At 43.8% G+C, this 19,015-nt stretch overlaps 1 protein-coding gene across 1 annotated transcript in view; it reads left to right on the top strand.

Annotated features, from left to right (window-relative positions):
• The first annotated feature begins 4,389 nt into the window (after nt 1-4,389).
• PRPH2 (peripherin 2) overlaps nt 4,390-19,015 on the top strand; it is a 41,240-nt gene continuing 26,614 nt past the window's right edge. The window contains exon 1 of the mRNA XM_068232987.1: nt 4,390-5,239. Coding sequence (XP_068089088.1) covers nt 4,659-5,239 — 581 coding nt within the window. The 5' untranslated portion in view covers nt 4,390-4,658. The remainder of the gene's footprint in view (nt 5,240-19,015) is intronic.

Raw genomic sequence — 19,015 nt, 5'->3', positions numbered from 1 at the left:
AAAAGTCCATAAGGTAACTGTTTTTTTTTTGGGGGGGGGGGGGGGGGGTTTACGAGTATTTTGGTAACTATAACGTAGGGGTGTAAGGGGTTAAAACTTAATATAAATGAGTGTACTGTGTATGTAATGGTGTGTTAGGGTGCAATTTACTTTTTGGCCACAAGATGGTGCTACAAATATGTCCATGTTCTATTAATAGAATGCGGAAGTACTGTTTACAGGTTTGAGTTTTGTTAATGAGTGGCTGCATCTACCTGCCACAGCTAATCATTCATTACAGACACTGTGATCAGGTTTGAGAACAAGTTGTTCTCATTCCCGGATCACGAAACGGCAATATATATACATACATACACATACATGTACCAGCGGTATGGAACATGTTAAAAACCACATGTGAAAAATGTTGGTTTTTATTGCAAAGGTAAGTGTGAACTCAGCCTGTAAGGGGCCACATTGTAGATCGGATGTAGAGTGCTTGTGGCTTCCAAACACATATAGGTCCCTGATTACAGATGGCCAGTGCATGGGCGTCCGCACATACGGCAAAACCGGGCATCTGCCCCCCGAGCCTGGCCGCCCGCTGCCCCCCCCCTGGCCGCGTGCCCGTGCAGCCAGAAGGAGGGGAGCAGCGCAGAGAAGAGAGAGAGCTATGGGCACAGTGGGGAAGGGCGGACGTCTCTCCCCCCCCCCCTTCCCTCACCTTAGGGGGCTCTCCCCCCCTCGCTGTCCCCTCCGGAATGAAGTGTGCAGCGGCTGGGCAGCGGGCGGACCTTACCTCGTCTCGCTCCTGCGCCGGAAGTTCTGGTGCCGCACTCTGGTCTGGATCAGGCCAGAGTAGCGGCTAATCCATCCGGCGCGTGCGACGAGAGGAGGTAAGTTCCGCCCGCTGCCCAGCCGCTGCACACTTCATTCCGGACTCCGGAGGTGAGAGCGAGAGAGGGAGGGAGAGCCCCCTAAGGTGAGTGCCCATAGCTCTCCCTCTTCTCTGCGCTGCTCCCCTCCTGCTGGGGCACACATGGCCACTTTTTCTGGGGACATATACACCCCTGGCTACATATACTGGGGCATATCCCCCTGGCTACATATACTGGGACATATCCCCCTGGCTACATATACTGGGACATATACCCCTGCCTACATATACTGGGACATATACCCCTGCCTACATATACTGGGACATATCCCCCTGGCTACATATACTGGGACATATCCCCCTGGCTACATATACTGGGACATATACCCCTGCCTACATATACTGGGCACATATACCCCTGCCTACATATACTGGGGACATATACCCTTGCCTACATATACTGGGGACATATACCCTTGCCTACATATACTGGGGACATATACCCTTGCCTACATATACTGGGCACATATACCCCTGACTACATATACTGGGCACATATACCCCTGGCTACCTGTTCTGGGGACATCTCTACCCCTGGCTACCAGTTCTAGGGACATCTATATCGCTGGCCACCTATTCTGGGGACACCTATAGACCTGGGGCTACCTATTTTTGGGGAACCACTGCTGTAAGATTGAGTGTATTGTGGGGAACTGCTGCCAGGTGAGAGGTGTCTACATATTAAGGGGGCATTCTGCCTATTTATGTGAAAAGCTGTCTATTTATGTGCCTCATGACTGCTGAATTTGTCTTGTTGCGGGCCTCATGGTTACTGACTTTGTCTTGTTGGGGGCCTCAAGATTGCTGAATTTGTCTTGTTGGGGGCCTCATGATTGCTGAATTTGTCTTGTTGGGGGCCTCATGATTGCTGAATTTGTCTTGTTGGGGGCCTCATGATTGCTGAGTTGGTCATGTTGGGGGCCTCATGATTGCTGAATTTGTCTTGATGGGGGTCACATGATTGCTAACTGCGAGACTATGGAAAAAGCTGAATCATCATTATATGAGTCAATAGCATTAAACCTACTTTTTCCGCTTTTTAAAACAGAAAATGAAACTGGGAGGTTCTAAAAAAAATGAATAATTTTTTCAGGAGGATGAAATTGTTTATCTTCACAGTTTATTTTCAACTTAATTTTCCATAATGTATATGTATAAGTTAAAACGTTTGTATTTAATTTAAATTGCTGTTGGCACTTTGTGATAGTAAAGTGACTTTGCAGTTTGGACACTCGACCTCCAAAAGGTTCGCCACCACTGTCCTAATCTAATGTCCCACCATTGCTTAGTTCATGTAAACTTGTCTCCACCCACGACCACACCCACATTCTGGTTCATGACCACACCAATTTTTCGGCGCGGCGCGCATGACGTAGCTCCACCCTTTGCCCCACACAACACCAACCCAGATTTGCGGCGCGGCGCGCTGCGCGCGCTGCCCCGCTTTTTGCTCCCCACTTTTTGCCCCCCCCCCCCCTGGAAAATTTTCTGCGGACGCCCATGGGCCAGTGAGACGCTAGATTTTCTGACTTGCCTGCAAATTGTATGCAGATTGGAATTGGTTCAATAAAATGCACTTTCTGATGATTTTGACTGGCCCAGTGTACTGCGAGTTACACTATGGGAACGCTTGTGTCAAAAATCAAATACTAACCTAGGAAGAGGGAGGTCTCTGGGTCCTCTAGTGGCTCCCCACGCCGTATATATACAAATGTACATATACAAATAATGTCTAAGTAGATGTGTAAACATTTTCCTTCTTTTCATGTTAAATATCAGAGGCAAAAGCTGTAATTCATTGTGTGTAGATTTTAGCTGCGTTTGGAATGTCTCATTTGCAAAGGGATGAACATTTGCATTTGCAGTCTGACATTCTAAGAACAGTGTAATATTGAAGCAGAGTTATATTAAAAGCCTGTCAGGTGTCAGGTTGAATACACACAATTACAAATGTTTACGTTGCACATAAGATATATTTCCTCTACTCTCTGCAGAGAGCTCAGTCAGAGACAGGCAGAGCTTTCTCTCACACATACACAGAGTTAACAGATGCACTGTGAGGGAACCCCCCCCCCCCCCCCCTCTCTCTCCTCATGGTTCACTCTGCCCTCAGATTTGCTGTCAGAAAACTGTGAAAGGAATTAGATAACAGTAAACAAAGAGATAAAGATTCAAATGTATACAGCAGCACTTCCCAAACATTTCCTATCTCAATTGAAAAAACATGTTAATTGACAGTATTCCTTTAAGTATTTGAACTCGGGCAATCGAAAGTCTTATCTAACCGGCATACCTGAGGGGATAACGGGGACTTGGGGGGGGTCGAGTCGGGGTTTTTGCAGGCGTTAAAGTACTCACTGAGTCTCCAGCAGCATCTTGTAGCCTTACCATGGCTCCTAAGGTTCCTATCGGCTTCCAGTGTCTTTGCATGGCTTCCAACGTGATCACATGATCCAAAGCGGGTCAGGTGACCTGCCGCCCTCCGTGCATGGAGCGCGCTGGAAAGCCTCTAGGAGCAACAGGAAGGCTACAAGATGTCGCTGGAGGCTCGGCGAGTATTCAGGGGTGCAGTGTGTGGGTTTTTTTGGCCAGTTGCTCAAGCAACCAACAAGCACAACAGGCGATCCCCGTTAGTGCTGAATACTGGGAACTTTGCTGTATATGGCCTGGAGCACACTTAGCAGTGCAGGAAACGTCGCGTTTTTATGCATATGCGTTTGTGCCTTTGTATTACGTTTTCTATGCGTTTGCGTTTTATTTCATGCACATGCGTTGTTTTGCATGTGTTTTAATGCATTTGCGGTTTGCATATACAAAACGCATATGTGTTTTGCAGTCCACAGGAAGCGGAAATACATCATCAGACTTGATTTTTTTAAATAAAAAACGCATGTAAAAATGCATGAAAAACACACTAAAACACAAAATATCTGAGTCACCATTGACTTTCGTTATATGCATTTTTGAAAAATATGCAACAAAACCAGGGTTTTAAAAAACGCATATTGTAAAAGTATATGCGTTTTACATGAGGCCCCTTAACTTGCATTATGTGCGTTTTCGCGGCGTTTCCTGCAAGGCTAGCGTTTCTGCTTAGTGTGTTCCCAGCCTATAGTAAAAAAAAAAACAGTATTGTGTAGTTTGTACATAAAGACAACTTTGTTTGAATCTCTGAAACGTAACTTGAGCCATTAGTAAGTAGGGGCCTGTCTGTATCCTAAAAGTGACTGTGCAGAAGTATAACTACACTCCTTTCATAAGGAAATTGTCTCATTCCTTTCTGTGTAACTTACACTGTTTGGGAGCTGGTAAAAGGCATCTCAGTATGTGAAAGGAGAAATCCACTAACCAGTAAAACAAGGATTATGTCTGCTGATTATCTGGGTTGGCAGAGACTGTTGCAAATGGGATGAAGGGGGGATTAGAGGTATTTAGGTGACGTCTTGCACTTGTAGCTTTAATCATCTGAAAGTTTCATGCTGCTTCTCCTTCGGTGGGACCGGGCCACCACAGATAGGTGTAGCTGCTTCTGTCCACCTGCCTTTTAGTCATTTAGCCATTAATAACACAGTAGTAGCCACTGTATCTGCTTCTCCGACTTTAGGTTAGGGTGGCCAGCATGGAAGAGCCACGCCTCATGCAGCCAGTGGTGGACTGAGCGACGGCCTTCCTCTCAACTCTTCCGTTCCGTTGGCAAACCGTTGAATTCTCCAAGTAGGTCCACAATCTGCACTCTGCCAACATGGCTCTGATGAAGGTCAAGTTCACCCAGAGGAAGAGAGTCAAGTTAGCGCAGGGCTTATGGCTGATGAATTGGGTCTGCGTTCTGGCCGGCATCGCCCTCTTCACCATGGGAATATTCCTGAAAATCGAGCTTAGGAAAAGAAGCGATTTGATGGATAACGCCGAAAGCCATTTTGTGCCCAATTCCCTCATCTTCATGGGCGCGTTGGCCTGTTCCCTCAACGCATTCGCTGGGAAGATCTGTTACGACTCCCTGGACCCCACCAAATTTTCCAAGTGGAAGCCCATGCTCAAACCCTACCTGTCCATCTGTCTGCTGTTCAACGTCTTCATCTTCTTCATCGCTGTTATGTGTCTGGTGACCAGGGGGTCTCTGGAGAGCACTCTGGCTCATGGACTAAAGAATGGCATGAGGTTCTACAAGGACACGGATACCCCAGGAAGATGCTACATGAAGAGGACCCTCGACCTGCTCCAGATCGAGTTCAAATGCTGTGGGAACAACGGATACAGGGATTGGTTTGAGATCCAGTGGGTCAGTAACCGATATCTGGACTTCAGTTCCAAGGAGGTGAAAGAGTAAGTAGACTTTAAGATAGTCTTGCAGTCTAAGCAAGAGTATAAAGCTTGGTACACAATTATGTTTGGCCAACCACTGAACAATTTTACCAGCTCTAGTAGTATGAGAATATACCTACATCTGCTCATAGTAGTCAATATCTGCTAACCCTCATACTACATGGAGGTGGTAGAATTGATCAGTGATTGGCCAATTATAATTGAAAATGTGTACCAGGCAGTTCTCTTAGCGCACAATGAAGTTGCTATGAAACCTTAAAAGGGTATGTGAAGTGACATATAACATGAGATAAACATGTATGTACAGTCTCGGTCCTACATGTTGGGTTGGTTTTTCTGCGGAGTTCCTTTTTTGCATTGATTTCCTCCTGGCATTCTGGTTTCCTTCAACTTCCTATAAACAAACTATTAGCTTAACTGGCTGCCCCAAAATGAATTTTGGACTGACAAGAATTTAGATTGTCAGCCTCTGTGAGGGTCAGTTAGTGACATGAAATACTGTTTAAAATGTGTCAGCGCTGTGTAAATGCCTAATTCTTCTAAAAGAAATAATGCTAGTAATCTCAGACAAGAACATTGCTGTAAAAGACTCTGAGACACTTTGGAAATCACTATCATTTTTTTAATGTGTGCATTTATAAAGGTTGCCTTTGGCACATAATTCTCAGTGGATAATCGGTGGGTTTGGTATAATGCGGCACAGGGTGGTCTCAGGATTGGGTCCCTCGTTACTCCTCACAGGCTATCTTTCTAGTGACCTCTTCTGTGCTGATCTAAATGTGTCCTCTAGCTTGGTCATCTCCTCTCACTCCTGCAGGAATTCTCACGGGCTGTCTCTCTCCTTTGTATCACTCTCCCATAGCCTGCCTGTCATTCTCCAAGCTTAGAAATCTTCAAATGTACTCTCAAAACACACCTGTTCAGACAAACCTATAATTTGCTTTGGGTAGCACTGGAGGCTTACTGTCTCACCCACTAACCCCTGTCCCCTTCCTTCCTTAGTGCCTCCAACCCACTACTCTCTAGACTGACACTGATACACTGAGTGACCAAAATAAATATTTAAAAATAAACCAGTCCAACAGTGACGTAGAGTGATGTAAAAACGCAGAGTTGCTTATATAAGTAACGCTTAGCTTCAGACGACGTAGTGATCACGGAAGTTAAAGGGAGTCTGAAGCCATTTTAAAAGTAAAAAAACAGATACTCACCTAAGGAGAGGGAAGGCTCTGGGTCCTATAGAGCCTTCCTGTTCTCACGGTCTTTGCGTTCCCCCGCAGTCTCCCCCGTTAGCAGTCCATTACCATTCGGTCGTGGACTGCTTTCTTCCCAGTTGTTCTGGCCCGAGTGCTACTGAGGACTGGCTGCTCCGTGCTGCGCACACATGAGCGCCCTCTCTCGAGCACTCGCACGTGTGCAGCACAGAGCCGCCGGTTTGCAGGAGCCTGATCGCCTCTGAAGACTGCCGAAGTCCCCCGCGGCAGGGGATTGAAACAGAGCAGCCTGCGGGGGCACAAGGAGACCGCCAGGAGAACGGGAAGACTCTATAGGACCCAGAGCCTTCCCTCTCCTTAGGTGAGTATCTGGTTTTTTTTATAGACTCTCTTTAATGTCAAATGGGTGAGAAGAAAGATTTAAGTGACTTTGATTGAGGGATGATCATCAGTGCAAGAAGAGCTAATGCTAGCATCTCTGAAAGGACAATTCTTTTAAGATTTTCTCACCCAACAGTATCTCAGGTAATTAGAGAGTGACAGTTAAAGGACAACTGAAGTGAGAAGACTATGGAGGCTGCCATTTCCTTTTAAACAATACCAGTTGCCTGGCTGTCCTGATGATCTGTTTGGCTGGAGAAGTGTCTGAACAACACCAGAAACAAGCATGCGGCTAATCTGTCAGATCTGACAATGTCAGAAACACCCGATCTGCTGCATGCTTGTTCAGGGGCTTTGGCTGAAAGTATTAGAGGCAGAGGGTCAGCAGGGCTTCTAGGCAACTGGTATTGCTTAAAAGGAAATAAACATGGCAGCCCCCATATACCTCTCTCTTCAGTTGTCCTTTAAGAAAAAAATACTTCAAGTGATAAGGACTAAGGTAAAAAAAAAGACTGGTGAACAAGAGAGGCAAAAGGCGAATGGCACACACAGTCCACATTAATAGAGGGGAAACAAAATGACAAATTACAGCTGAATTCATTGCAGGTGCATCACAAATAGGGATAAACAGAAATTACGTCTAAGCGCAATTACACATCATCGTAATGCAAAATTTCAGGGAAAATCGTAATTTATTTTGTTTGTAATTGTAATCATTCGTAACTTAGCGTAATTTTTGCAGAATTTTAAGCCGACTTTAAAGGTCAATATCAAAGCCCCCATACAAGCTATTGCTACCAAAATTGCTATGTTAAGGAAAATAGTGGGTACAAGTAAAAAAAAAAAATTTTTCAAAAAGACCTTGTAGTTTTTGTGAAAATCAATTTTAAAAATGGAAGCAAAGATGGTTTTTAAACTGTAATTATTCAGAGAGTTTAAAAACAGTTTTTCTTTGCATTTTTAAAAATTTATTTTCTCAAAAAATACAAGGTCTTTCTGAAAAATTATTTTTTGGACCTGTACCTACTACTCTTCTTAAAGGGGAACTTCAGCCTAAACAAACATACTGTCATCAAGTTATGTTAATTAGAATAGATAGGTAATATAATCTCTTACCCACCCTGTTTTAAAAGAATAGGCAAATGTTTGTGATTCATGGGGGCTGCCATCTTTTTTGTTGAAAGGGGGTGACAAGGAGCAGGAGACACAGTTCCAACTGTCCTGTGTCCTCCCCCCCCCCCCCCCCCCCCCCCCCCAGCTGCACACGCTAGGCTTCAAATGTCAAATTCAAAATGTAAAAAAAAAAATTGTACAAAAACAGCAGAACGAGAACAACATTAGAAATCCCATCATGCTTTGCACAGCATCAGGGGAAAAAAGCCCAGGCAGTTTTATTCTGTGCAGCTAAAAATGATGCTTTGGTAAGAAAAACAAAGTTCATATGCTGTGAAACTGTTAAAGAAACACCAAGCCTTTTCAGTGCTGCTGAGTCGATTTTTAGTCCGGAGGTTCACTTTAACGTTTGGTAGCAGTAGGATATATGGGGGGCCTTGCTATTAACCTCTAAAGTCGGCACAATGCGAAAATTACGCTAAATTACGAATGATTATACAAAATCAATTGAATTAACAATTTGTAATTACTTACAGGCGTAATTGCAAAAATGTACACAAAATTCTGTGTAATCGTAATTAGCTGATTAGGATCATTACTGATCACAAAGCATATCCCAACACACAACTAGACGGAATTTGCAAAGGATGGGCTTTAGCAGCAGGAAACCATCAAGATATCAAGATTTGGTATCACAGAAAAATAGGAAAAGCTGCCTGTTGTGGGCACTTGCCACTATGCGAGATTGGTCTCAAATTGGTTTGAGGAACATCAATCAGAATTTAACCTGCTTCCATGTCCATCTCAGCACCCTGACCTCAATCCTGTTGAGCATTTGTGGGACGAAGTCGAAAGATCATTTCAAAGCTTGGAAACTCCACGATCTAGTTGGTGCCAGTTGGTTTGTCCAGTATGGGGCCAAGAAATGTATTAAGGTGACCCTGAGACTATGCTCAGTTGCAGCTATGGTGTGTGCTCTGTCCCATCTGTGCTCCTCCTTTATCACGCTCCCGACAAGCACAACAGCCGTGGCAGGGAGCATTCTGAGCATGCGTGGTTCAAAAACAATTGTAACAGCACATGTGCAAACTGCTCCTGGACATGGCTGCCATGCTCAGCCACTTGAGAGTGCAAATGAGGAGACGCATGGATGACACATTTTATCAATTTAAAGGACAAATATCAAATTTAACTAAAATTCTAAATGCCACATATATTTCCAGTAATTACTAGCAAATAGCAATACAAAAGGCTTTTTCATCTTTTTTATGTTTTATGTGAAGAAAATATGGTGTTTACAGAGAACAGCTTTCACTGTGGGCATTACTATGGAGGACTGTGTCCAGCACATCCAGCATACAGAAACAGTCCTCACTGGCTGTAATAGTGTGACTGGAATCTGTTCAGAGTGATATAAAGCAGAAATATAGCTTCAAATGTGTGTTAGGCCCAGTACACACCAAAAAGCGCTAGCGTAATCGCAAACGCTCAGCGCTTTTTGGAGTGTTTTTTTAAAGCGATTCTAGGCATGTGCAGAGCGATTTTCTACACCTGCCTAGCTTTTTTTATATTTTGTTACAGTAGAGCTGTAACTGAACAGCTTCTGTAACAAAAAACGTTTGGAAAATCACTCTGATCTAGCGCTTTTCCGAGCGATTTTCCACTTCCCTATACTTAACATTGAGGCTGAATCAGAAATCAGCAAAAATGCTGCAGGACCCGAGTTTGCGTTTGGAAAAAGCACATCGCTCTGGTGTGCACCATCCCATTGAAATACATTAGCCAAGCTTCAAAGCGCAAGTGTTTTTAAAAACGCTCTGAACCGCTCTTGCTGTGCTGTAACAGATTGCCAAAACTTTCGCATCCCACTGTATGTGGAGTTTACAGAAGGACAGTTTCTTTGATAGTTGTTGATGCTAGTGACAAGCCTGTATTTAAAAAAAGCGCTAAAATCAGTAATTCATGTCCATTGCGCTATTGATTAGACCTTCAATTTCAGTTATTTTAAACACCATTAATTACTATTATTTTTATTTATCGTATTTCTAAAGAGCTAACATATTATGCAGCGCTGGACAATAAATACATACAATGATACAAAGGATGACAGACATAACAAGGTTATACAACATAAGACAAAGCTGTACAAGGCCAACAGCGATACATGATCAAGTGATTTGGGGCTGATTATGTATGCCCATTAATACAAGTATGAGGTGGTCATAGGAAAGGGGCACACGATCACATGATCATGTGCTCCTTTCCTATGACCGCCTTGTACTTGTATACACTTGTGCAGGGGTCCCAAAACGTTTTGGGTCAAGAGCCGGCTCAACATACTTCAGACTGCTGGGGGGTCCGGAGTACACATAAAATGATGCAGAAGTCTTTGCTGGCCAGACAGTGAAGCATACCCAGGTGACAACCTGCAGTCCAATTGGACAGCAGTGTCACCTGATGTGGAATTTGATTGGAAACCAGCGAATTACTGCTTTTTGGCTTCCATGTGGATGGGTGGTGCCAGCACTGGTATTGTATATGCGGACCACCAATATTTAAGGATGTAGCTGACCGCATCTATAAGTAATACATTTAGTGTGTGGGGGGCCGGTAAAAAAAGCCTCAGGGGGCCACATTCGGCCCGCGGGCCTTAGTTTGAGGACCACTGCACTTGTGTATACAAGTACACCTAGTATTAGGACACCAAGGCACCTATTGATAAACTTGGCGACCAGCTGATCTGAAAAAGTAACGTCATTCCAGCTTCAGCACTTCCCAGATTCACTATACATCATATTTAGAAGGGGCTGATGAACGCGATTGTCACATTATAGATCACTGAGTGTCATTTGCCTGTTTTCTACAGTGGGTAGCTGGATAGTGTACTGGTCAATGACACCACGTTTGACACAGGAGACCCTGGGCTGGTGCCTGTGTTACCTATTCAGTAAGGGGTTCTTGGGCAAGACTCCATAATGCTCCGTGGTGGCACTCTCAGTGGCTGCAGCTCTCAAGAGTTCATCAGGAGAAAAGTGCTATACAAATGTTAACATTATAACTATTAGAGCAGAAGCTGTTAAATATCACGTTTATTCTATAACTCATCATTTCCTTTATTGATCTACTTCTCCGCGTCTTAAAACCGAAACCCATAATGCATCACTTCAGAACTACTTTGTGCCTCATAAGCCAACAATGACCCTCTCTGTATTATAGCACACCTGTAACTTTTAATGTTTATTGTTATTACACTCATGTTTGTCTGCAGCGCTTTTACAAAGTATAATTAACGGCATGAGCTGCTCTCCAAAAGGGCTGCAAAGCTAGTGTTGCTATCATAGTCACAGTCTAAAGGCGGCCATACATCTCTCGACTTGATGGCTGATCGACCATCCGATTTAATACAGTGGCTTGCAAAAGTATTCAGCCCCCTTGAAGTTTTCCACATTTTGTCATATTACTGCCACAAACATGCATCAATTTTATTGGAATTCCACATGAAAGACCAACACAAAGTGGTGTACACATGAGAAATGGAACGAAAATCATACATGATTCCAAACATTTTTTACAAATAAATAACTGCAAAGTGGGGTATGCATAATTATTCGGCCCCCTTTGATCTGAGTGCAATCAGTTGCCTACAGACATTGCCTGATGAGTGCTAATGGCTAAATAGAGTGCACCTGTGTGTAATCTAATGTCAGTACAAATACAGCTGCTCTGTGAAGGCCTCAGAGGTTGTCTAAGAGAATATTGGGAGCAACAACACCATGAAGTCCAAAGAACACACCAGACAGGTCAGGAATAAAGTTATTGAGAAATTTAAAGCAGGCTTAGGCTACAAAAAGATTTCCAAAGCCTTGGAACATCCCACGGAGCACTGTTCAAGCGATCATTCAGAAATGGAAGGAGTATGGCACAACTGTACATCTACCAAGACAAGTCCATCCACCTAAACTCACAGGCCGAACAAGGAGAGCGCTGATCAGAAATGCAGTCAAGAGGCCCATGGTGACTCTGGACGAGCTGCAGAGATCTACAGCTCAGGTGGGAGACTTTGTCCATAGGACAACTATTAGTCATGCACTGCACAAAGTTGGCCTTTATGGAAGTGTGGCAAGAAGAAAGCCATTGTTAACAGAAAAGCATAAGAAGTCCCGTTTGCAGTTTGCCACAAGCCATGTGGGGGACACAGCAAACATGTGGAAGAAGGTGCTCTGGTCAGATGAGACCAAAATGGAACTTTTTAGGCAAAATGCAAAACGCTATGTTTGGCGGAAAACTAACACTGCACATCACTCAGAACACACCATCCCCACTGTCAAATATGGTGGTGGCAGCATCATGCTCGGGGGGTGCATCTCTTCAGCAGTGCCAGGGAAGCTGGTCAGAGTTGATGGGAAGATGGATGGAGCCAAATACAGGGCAAGCCAATCTTGGAAGAAAACCTCTTGGAGACTGCAAAAGACTTGAGACTGGGGCAGAGGTTCACCTTCCAGGAGGACAATGACCCTAAATATAAAGCCAGGGCAACAATGGAATGGTATAATAATAAAACAAAACATATCCATGTGTTAGAATGGCCCAGTCAAAGTCCAGATCAAAATCGAATCAAGAATCTGTGGCAAGATCTGAAAACTACTGTTCACAAACACTGTCCATCTAATCTGACTGAGCTGGAGCTGTTTTGCAAAGAAGAATGGGCAAGGATTTCAGTCTCTAGATGTGCAAAGCTGGTAGAGACATACCCTAAAAGACTGGCAGCTGTAATTGCAGCAAAAGGTGGCTCTACAAAGTATTGACTCAGGGGGCTGAATAATTATGCACACCCCACTTTGCACTTATTGATTTGTAAAAAATGTTTGGAATCCTGTATGATTTTCATTTCACTTCTCACGTGTACACCACTTTGTATTGGTCTTTCACGTGGAATTCCAATAAAATGGATTCATGTTTGTGGCAGTAATGTGACAAAATGTGGAAAACTTCAAGGGGGCCGAATGCTTTTGCAACCCACTGTAATTATTATTGAATTGGATGAAAATCGGTGCCGCTTAGTGCATGCCTGATCGACAATGTGACCAATTTCGGGCCAAAATCAGTAACATAAATCGATTGGCCATGCTGCAAGAGGTGGGGCGGTTGTGGTCGATCGGGTGTGTGGTGGCGATGGCAATGTGTGCATTGATACATTACCTGTCCTGTGTCACCCACCGTAAAAACAAACAAGCAGGGTCGAGCATACATAGGGTTCCTCCTTATATAGGGTTTTCTAGGAGGTACTTAATGGGAAGAAAGTGAGTTTTTCAACTCTGGATAATAAACTATTCAAAAATAAGAAAAAGAGCTTCCCACTACAAATGGTGATAAATAGATCATGATCTAAAGAAAATACCTGGACCAGTTAAGGAGTATGAATATTTTATTAGAACAATTTCTTAAAGAGAATCTGTATTGTTAAAATCACACAAAAGTAAACATACCAGTGCGTTAGGGGACATCTCCTATTACCCTCTGTCACAATTTTGCCGCTCCTCGCCGCATTAAAAGTGGTTAAAAACAGTTTTAAAAAGTTTGTTTATAAACAAACAAAATGGCCACCAAAACAGGAAGTAGGTTGATGTACAGTATGTCCACACATAGAAAATACATCCATACACAAGCAGGCTGTATACACCCTTCCTTTTGAATCTCAAGAGATCATTTGTGTGTTTCTTTCCCCCTGCAGTTTTCATGCACTGAAGTTTCAGGCTGCTCGTTTCTTCCTGCAAACAGCTTTGCCTTTGTCTGTTATTCCTCAGTATGTGAAAGCCCAGCCAGCTCAGAGGATGATTTATCCAGCTTGTAAAAGAGAAGAGAGAAGAGAGAAGCTGCCCTAATCTAAATAATACACAGGCAGTGTGCATAGAGGGGCCTGGAGGGGGGAGTGCATAGCAGAACCACAACACTGAAGAACTTGGCAGCCTTCCAGACACAGGCTGACAAGTCTGACAGGGGAAAGATACATTGATTTATTACAGAGACTGTGATAGTAGAAAGTGCTGCAGTAAGCTAGAACACATTACAATAGCTTTTGAAACTTGTAGGATGATAAAAAACAGGATGCAATTTTTGTTACGGAGTCTCTTTAAGGGAACAATAATTAAAAACAAAATATGGCCGTCATGCCTCCCCTTGGTCGGTACACATAGGGCTAGATTCACAAAGCGCCGCTAAGTGTTATCGCCGCTGTGAAAAGCCACTTTGTGCCCCATATGTAGCTTTGCTGGCACTAATAGCCCGCAAAGCTACATCGCGCACAGGACCACCCAGAGTGCGCGCAGCGCGGCAGCTTAGTTATAGTGCGCGATGCGACGATAACGTCACATCCCGCTGCCCTTTAAACGTCGCACCTGTTGCAACGAAAACAGCGCATCGGGTGCCCACCGCTTTGGGCCACCCGATGCGCCGTTTTTGACGCAATGGGTGCGACGTTTAAAGGGCAGCGGGATGTGACGTTATCGTCGCATCGCGCACTATAAGCTGCCGCACTGCGCGCACTCTGGGTGGTCCTATGGGCGCAAACCGTCTAACGCTGTGGCTTAGTGCCGGTTAGTGAATCAAGTCCATAGTATCAATTTATACATATGACAAAAAAGCATCCGAAAAAAATAAATAAAGAAAAGGTACTTTAGATATAATCTGGCACCTTGCCCAAGTAAAATGTCACCCGGGTGCCCCGATCTAGATAATAATCGGTAGTGTATGGCAATATGGGCAAAGCAGATGTCAGATATTAGTCTAACTATTAATCAATTGGATCATACTGCTTGCATAAACCTGTGAATTATATCCCAATTGCCATGAATGGTGGCTAGTAAGGCCAGACAATGTATATGACCCAATATGCTATATGTATCAAGGAGGATGTGATTAAAGATATCAAATCATATTACCGTATATGAACATTCCAAAGACCATGTAAACAAGTTACTCAAAAAGTGTAAATCAAGTGAAAACCATATTAGGTAGTAGTCTGGCACACTGTCCAAGTAAATATTCCCAAATAGGCAGATGGACAGTGTATGTGTCAGAAAGCATGAACAGTGGTAATAATTGCAAACAATTAGCTCCACATTGTGCAGTGTGCATGCTAAGATTGAAAATCCAGAGAATCCGCACACTCTTGTATGAACCAAGTTCAAAAATTTAATCAAAAAATCGTGACATTAGCCATTCCATAGACCAACAATTCGTTTCGGGGCCACGCAGGGTCCCCTTTGTCAAGGCAGTAAAACACAGAATGGTGACAAAGGGGACCCTGCGTGGCCCCGAAACGAATCGTTGGTCTATGGAATGGCTAATGTCACGATTTTTTGATAAAATTTTTGAACTTGGTTCATACAAGAGTGTGCGGATTCTCTGGATTTTCAAATTGATATTACTTATCCTGCACCTCCAGGGTAGGTGTGCAGTTCCCCCGTGGATTTTGTTGCATGCCAAGATTGTCACAATAAAAAACACAATAAGGAAGCAAGTAATCTATATGGCATACAAAGAGAACAAGTAATCCGTATGGCATACAAAAAATCCTGTACAATTTGTGCACAATAAATCGAAAAACATGCAAAAAAAGATTAAAAAAAAGTGTAAAAAATCGGACTGTAATAAAAGTCCGCCTAAAAGTGCATCACCCACTGCACGGTGCCCATCCATCTTTGAAACCCCCTGCTCTTCCGTTAGTGGTATACACTCCGCCGGCGTGGGCCGTGTGCGAAGCCGTGTGCGTGACTTCACACACGTGCTGCGTGCTATACACTGGTGGCATGTATAACGCTAATGGAAGAGCAAGGGATTGGAAAGATGGATGGGCAGCGCACGGTGGGTGACACGGGACAGGTCATGTGTCAGAGCAGATGAGATAAACATGGGTATGTACAGTGCTGTGTTTCTTTGTTTCTTTCTCTGTCTGGAAGAGTTAAATATCAGGTATGTAAGTGGCAGTTCCTGTCTGAATCAGGATTGGGTCAGACTACAGTGTGACCCTCACTGATAAGAAATTACAACTATAAAACACTTTCCTAGCAGAAAATGGCTTCTGAGAGCAGGAAAGAGAAAACAAGGGTCAATAGTTAATAGATTTAGCTCTGGCATACTTCAATGAATGTGTCATTGAGCAAAATAATAAAATAAAACGGTAAAAACTTAAAAAGTAGATTTAATGGGATCCTAAACTGAGAGGAATATGGATGTTTCCTTTTAAACAATACCAGTTGCCTGGCAGTCCTGCTGATATCTTTGGCTGCAGACGTGGCTGAATCACACACCTGAAACAAGCATGCAGCTAATCCAGTCTGACTTCAGCCAGAGCACCTGATCTGTATGCTTGTTGAGGGGCTGTGGCTGAAAGTATTAGAGACACAGGATCAGCAGGAGATTCAGGCAACTAGTATTTTAAAAGGAAAAATCAATTTCCTTCTGTTTAGGTTCCCTTTAAATATAAATTTGTGAAATACAGTAATATCTTAAAATGTCATTTGTAGGAGAAGGAGGATGGATACAATTTTTTATTTAATTACTTTATTTTCACCTCGGGTGTCCTTTAATTGTTATGACGGAAACCTGTTGACCCTGGCATCATTGGTTGGCACAGGCTCTTCCAAAGCTTGAAGTCTAAGAGGCTAAGTAGTCTCTGGTCTTCACCAGAATATTCTGCAAGGGTCTATGAGCTGCTACCCCTAGTGGCAGTGGACTACTTTGCTGCAAATGTTCCTCCTGGTATTACCCTGCCAGAAAGAGAACATGAAAGTCCATAGGGGAAAAATTGGTATCTGGAGTTCCAGCTGCAGTCATTGTAATAAATAAAAAGGGTCAAAGGCAAGCCAGGTGGTACACAAGGTAGAGTCCAGCATGTTGAGAGTTCACCAGTAATCAGACTGAGGTCGGGCAGGTGGCCAACACAGCTGAGTTCAGGAACTAAGGCAGAAGACAAGACAAAGTAGGTAGGTCAGGAATAATGTTAGTACAAAGCTAATTCAGAGCATCCACCATGGACCAAACCATTGAGAACTGTTGGCACCTGCTATCATCTGAAAAGAGTTTAAACTTAAGTTAAGTACCCGTCTTGGCCTTACTGATCACCCAAGTACAGCTTGGTACCAGTATTTGCCCATGCATAAATGGTTACGCCTACTCATGTAACCTTAAAGTGAACCAGTGATGAAGCACCCTCATGTATTTTACCATATATATCAGTGGGAACATTAGAGAAAACTCCTACCCTGCTCTCTGATTCATTCTTCACTGCTCAGCCTGCTTGTTATCAGCCCTGATAAAATCCCCCACTGAGCATTCAGTCTGGCTTTGCTCAGGAATCATTATAGCTGAATCATTATAGCAGAGCCAGAAAGGGGCAGGCTTGGACTTGAAAAGACATCAGAGAACACAGACTCAGCTATAATGATTCCTGAGCAAAGCTAGACTGAATGCTCAGTTGGGGATTGTAACGATTGTGGAATTATCTCCGTGGTCAACACTGCGGAAGTCCTCCACAAGCGTATTAAAGAGAATCTGTATTGTTAAAATCGCACAAAAGTAAACATACCAGTGTGTTAGGGGACATCTCCTATTACCCTCTGTCACAATTTCGCTGCTCCCCGCCGCATTAAAAGTGGTTAAAAGCAGTTTTTAAAAGTTTGTTTATAAACAAACAAAATGGCCACCAAAACAGGAAGTAGGTTGATGTACAATATGTCCACACATAGAAAATACATTCATACACAAGCAGGCTGTATACAGCATTCCTTTTGAATCTCAAGAGATCATTTGTGTGTTTCTTTCCCCCCGCAGCTATCTTCCACTGAAGTGTCAGGCTGTTTCTTCCTGCAGAGTGCAGACAGCTCTGCCTGTATGTAATTCCTCAGTATGTGAAAGCCCAGCCAGCTCAGAGGAGGATTTATCCAGCTTGTAAAAGATAAGAGAGAAGAGAAAAGCTGCCCTAATCTAAATAATACACAGGCAGTGTGCAGAGAGGGGCCTGGAGGGGGGAGATGCATCACAGAACCACAACACTGAAGAACTTGGCAGCCTTCCAGACACAGGCTGACAAGTCTGACAAGAGAGAGATAAGTTGATTTATTACAGAGACTGTGATAGCAGAAAGTGCTGCAGTAAGCCAGAACACATTAGAATAGCTTTTGGAACTTGTAGGATGATAAAAAACAGGATGCAATTTTTAGTACGGAGTCTCTTTAAATGACAGAACCCAGTTTTGGTGCAATGCACCTGTAGAGAGAAAGTGAGCACAGAGACAGAATGTATGTGTGTCCACCAATCTAGTCGCCACCCGGCGACGGTGAACACACAACAGCGGAAACCAAGTGGGAACACAATCGCAAGAGTGGCGATTGCCAACAGTGGCACAAGACCGAGTAAAGACAGAGCGCAAGTGTAGTGAGAAAGACACAGCAAACAACAATGATCAGAACGCCAAGGAAAATAACAAACACACTCGCTAAGCGCGGTCGCCGCATGAAAAGCGCAACTGCAACAAAACACGCTAATGGCGCGGTGTCCGCACGAGAAGCACAACAGGGACAAAATGCGCCAACCCTAACTAACCAATGTAACACGAAAATGAATAGAGAACGCAAACGCTTGCTAAACGTTTACCTCACCGAGCCTACAGCAAGCGTTCGTTCCAGACAAGACAGACAGAAGGAGTAACCAGTAGCAACCGCAGCTCTGGCCTACACTCCCAGACAGAGTACAGAAGGAACCACCGCCACTACCGCTAGGGCGGATGCGATCCAGACAGACAGAACGATTTCCTGTCGACCGCCGCTGGCGACAAGACAATCGCAACAGATAGACAGTACAAGGCAATACAGATAATACAACCTGACTATGCTAGAAGGAATGCTAGTGCACTCCCAAGGAATTACTCTAAGATAATCTTAGCAAACAATTAGGAAAGGCTGAGACTCCAGGTAAGTTAACAGGAACAAACCTCTATGACCAGCAGGGAATTCTGGGAGCAAAAGGTATTTTACTGCAAGCCATCAAAGGAAGCAGCTAAGCAATTTGC

This window comes from Hyperolius riggenbachi, chromosome 4, assembly GCF_040937935.1.
Source record: "Hyperolius riggenbachi isolate aHypRig1 chromosome 4, aHypRig1.pri, whole genome shotgun sequence".
Taxonomy (NCBI): domain Eukaryota; kingdom Metazoa; phylum Chordata; class Amphibia; order Anura; family Hyperoliidae; genus Hyperolius; species Hyperolius riggenbachi.
This window is presented reverse-complemented; position numbering and strand designations above follow the sequence as displayed.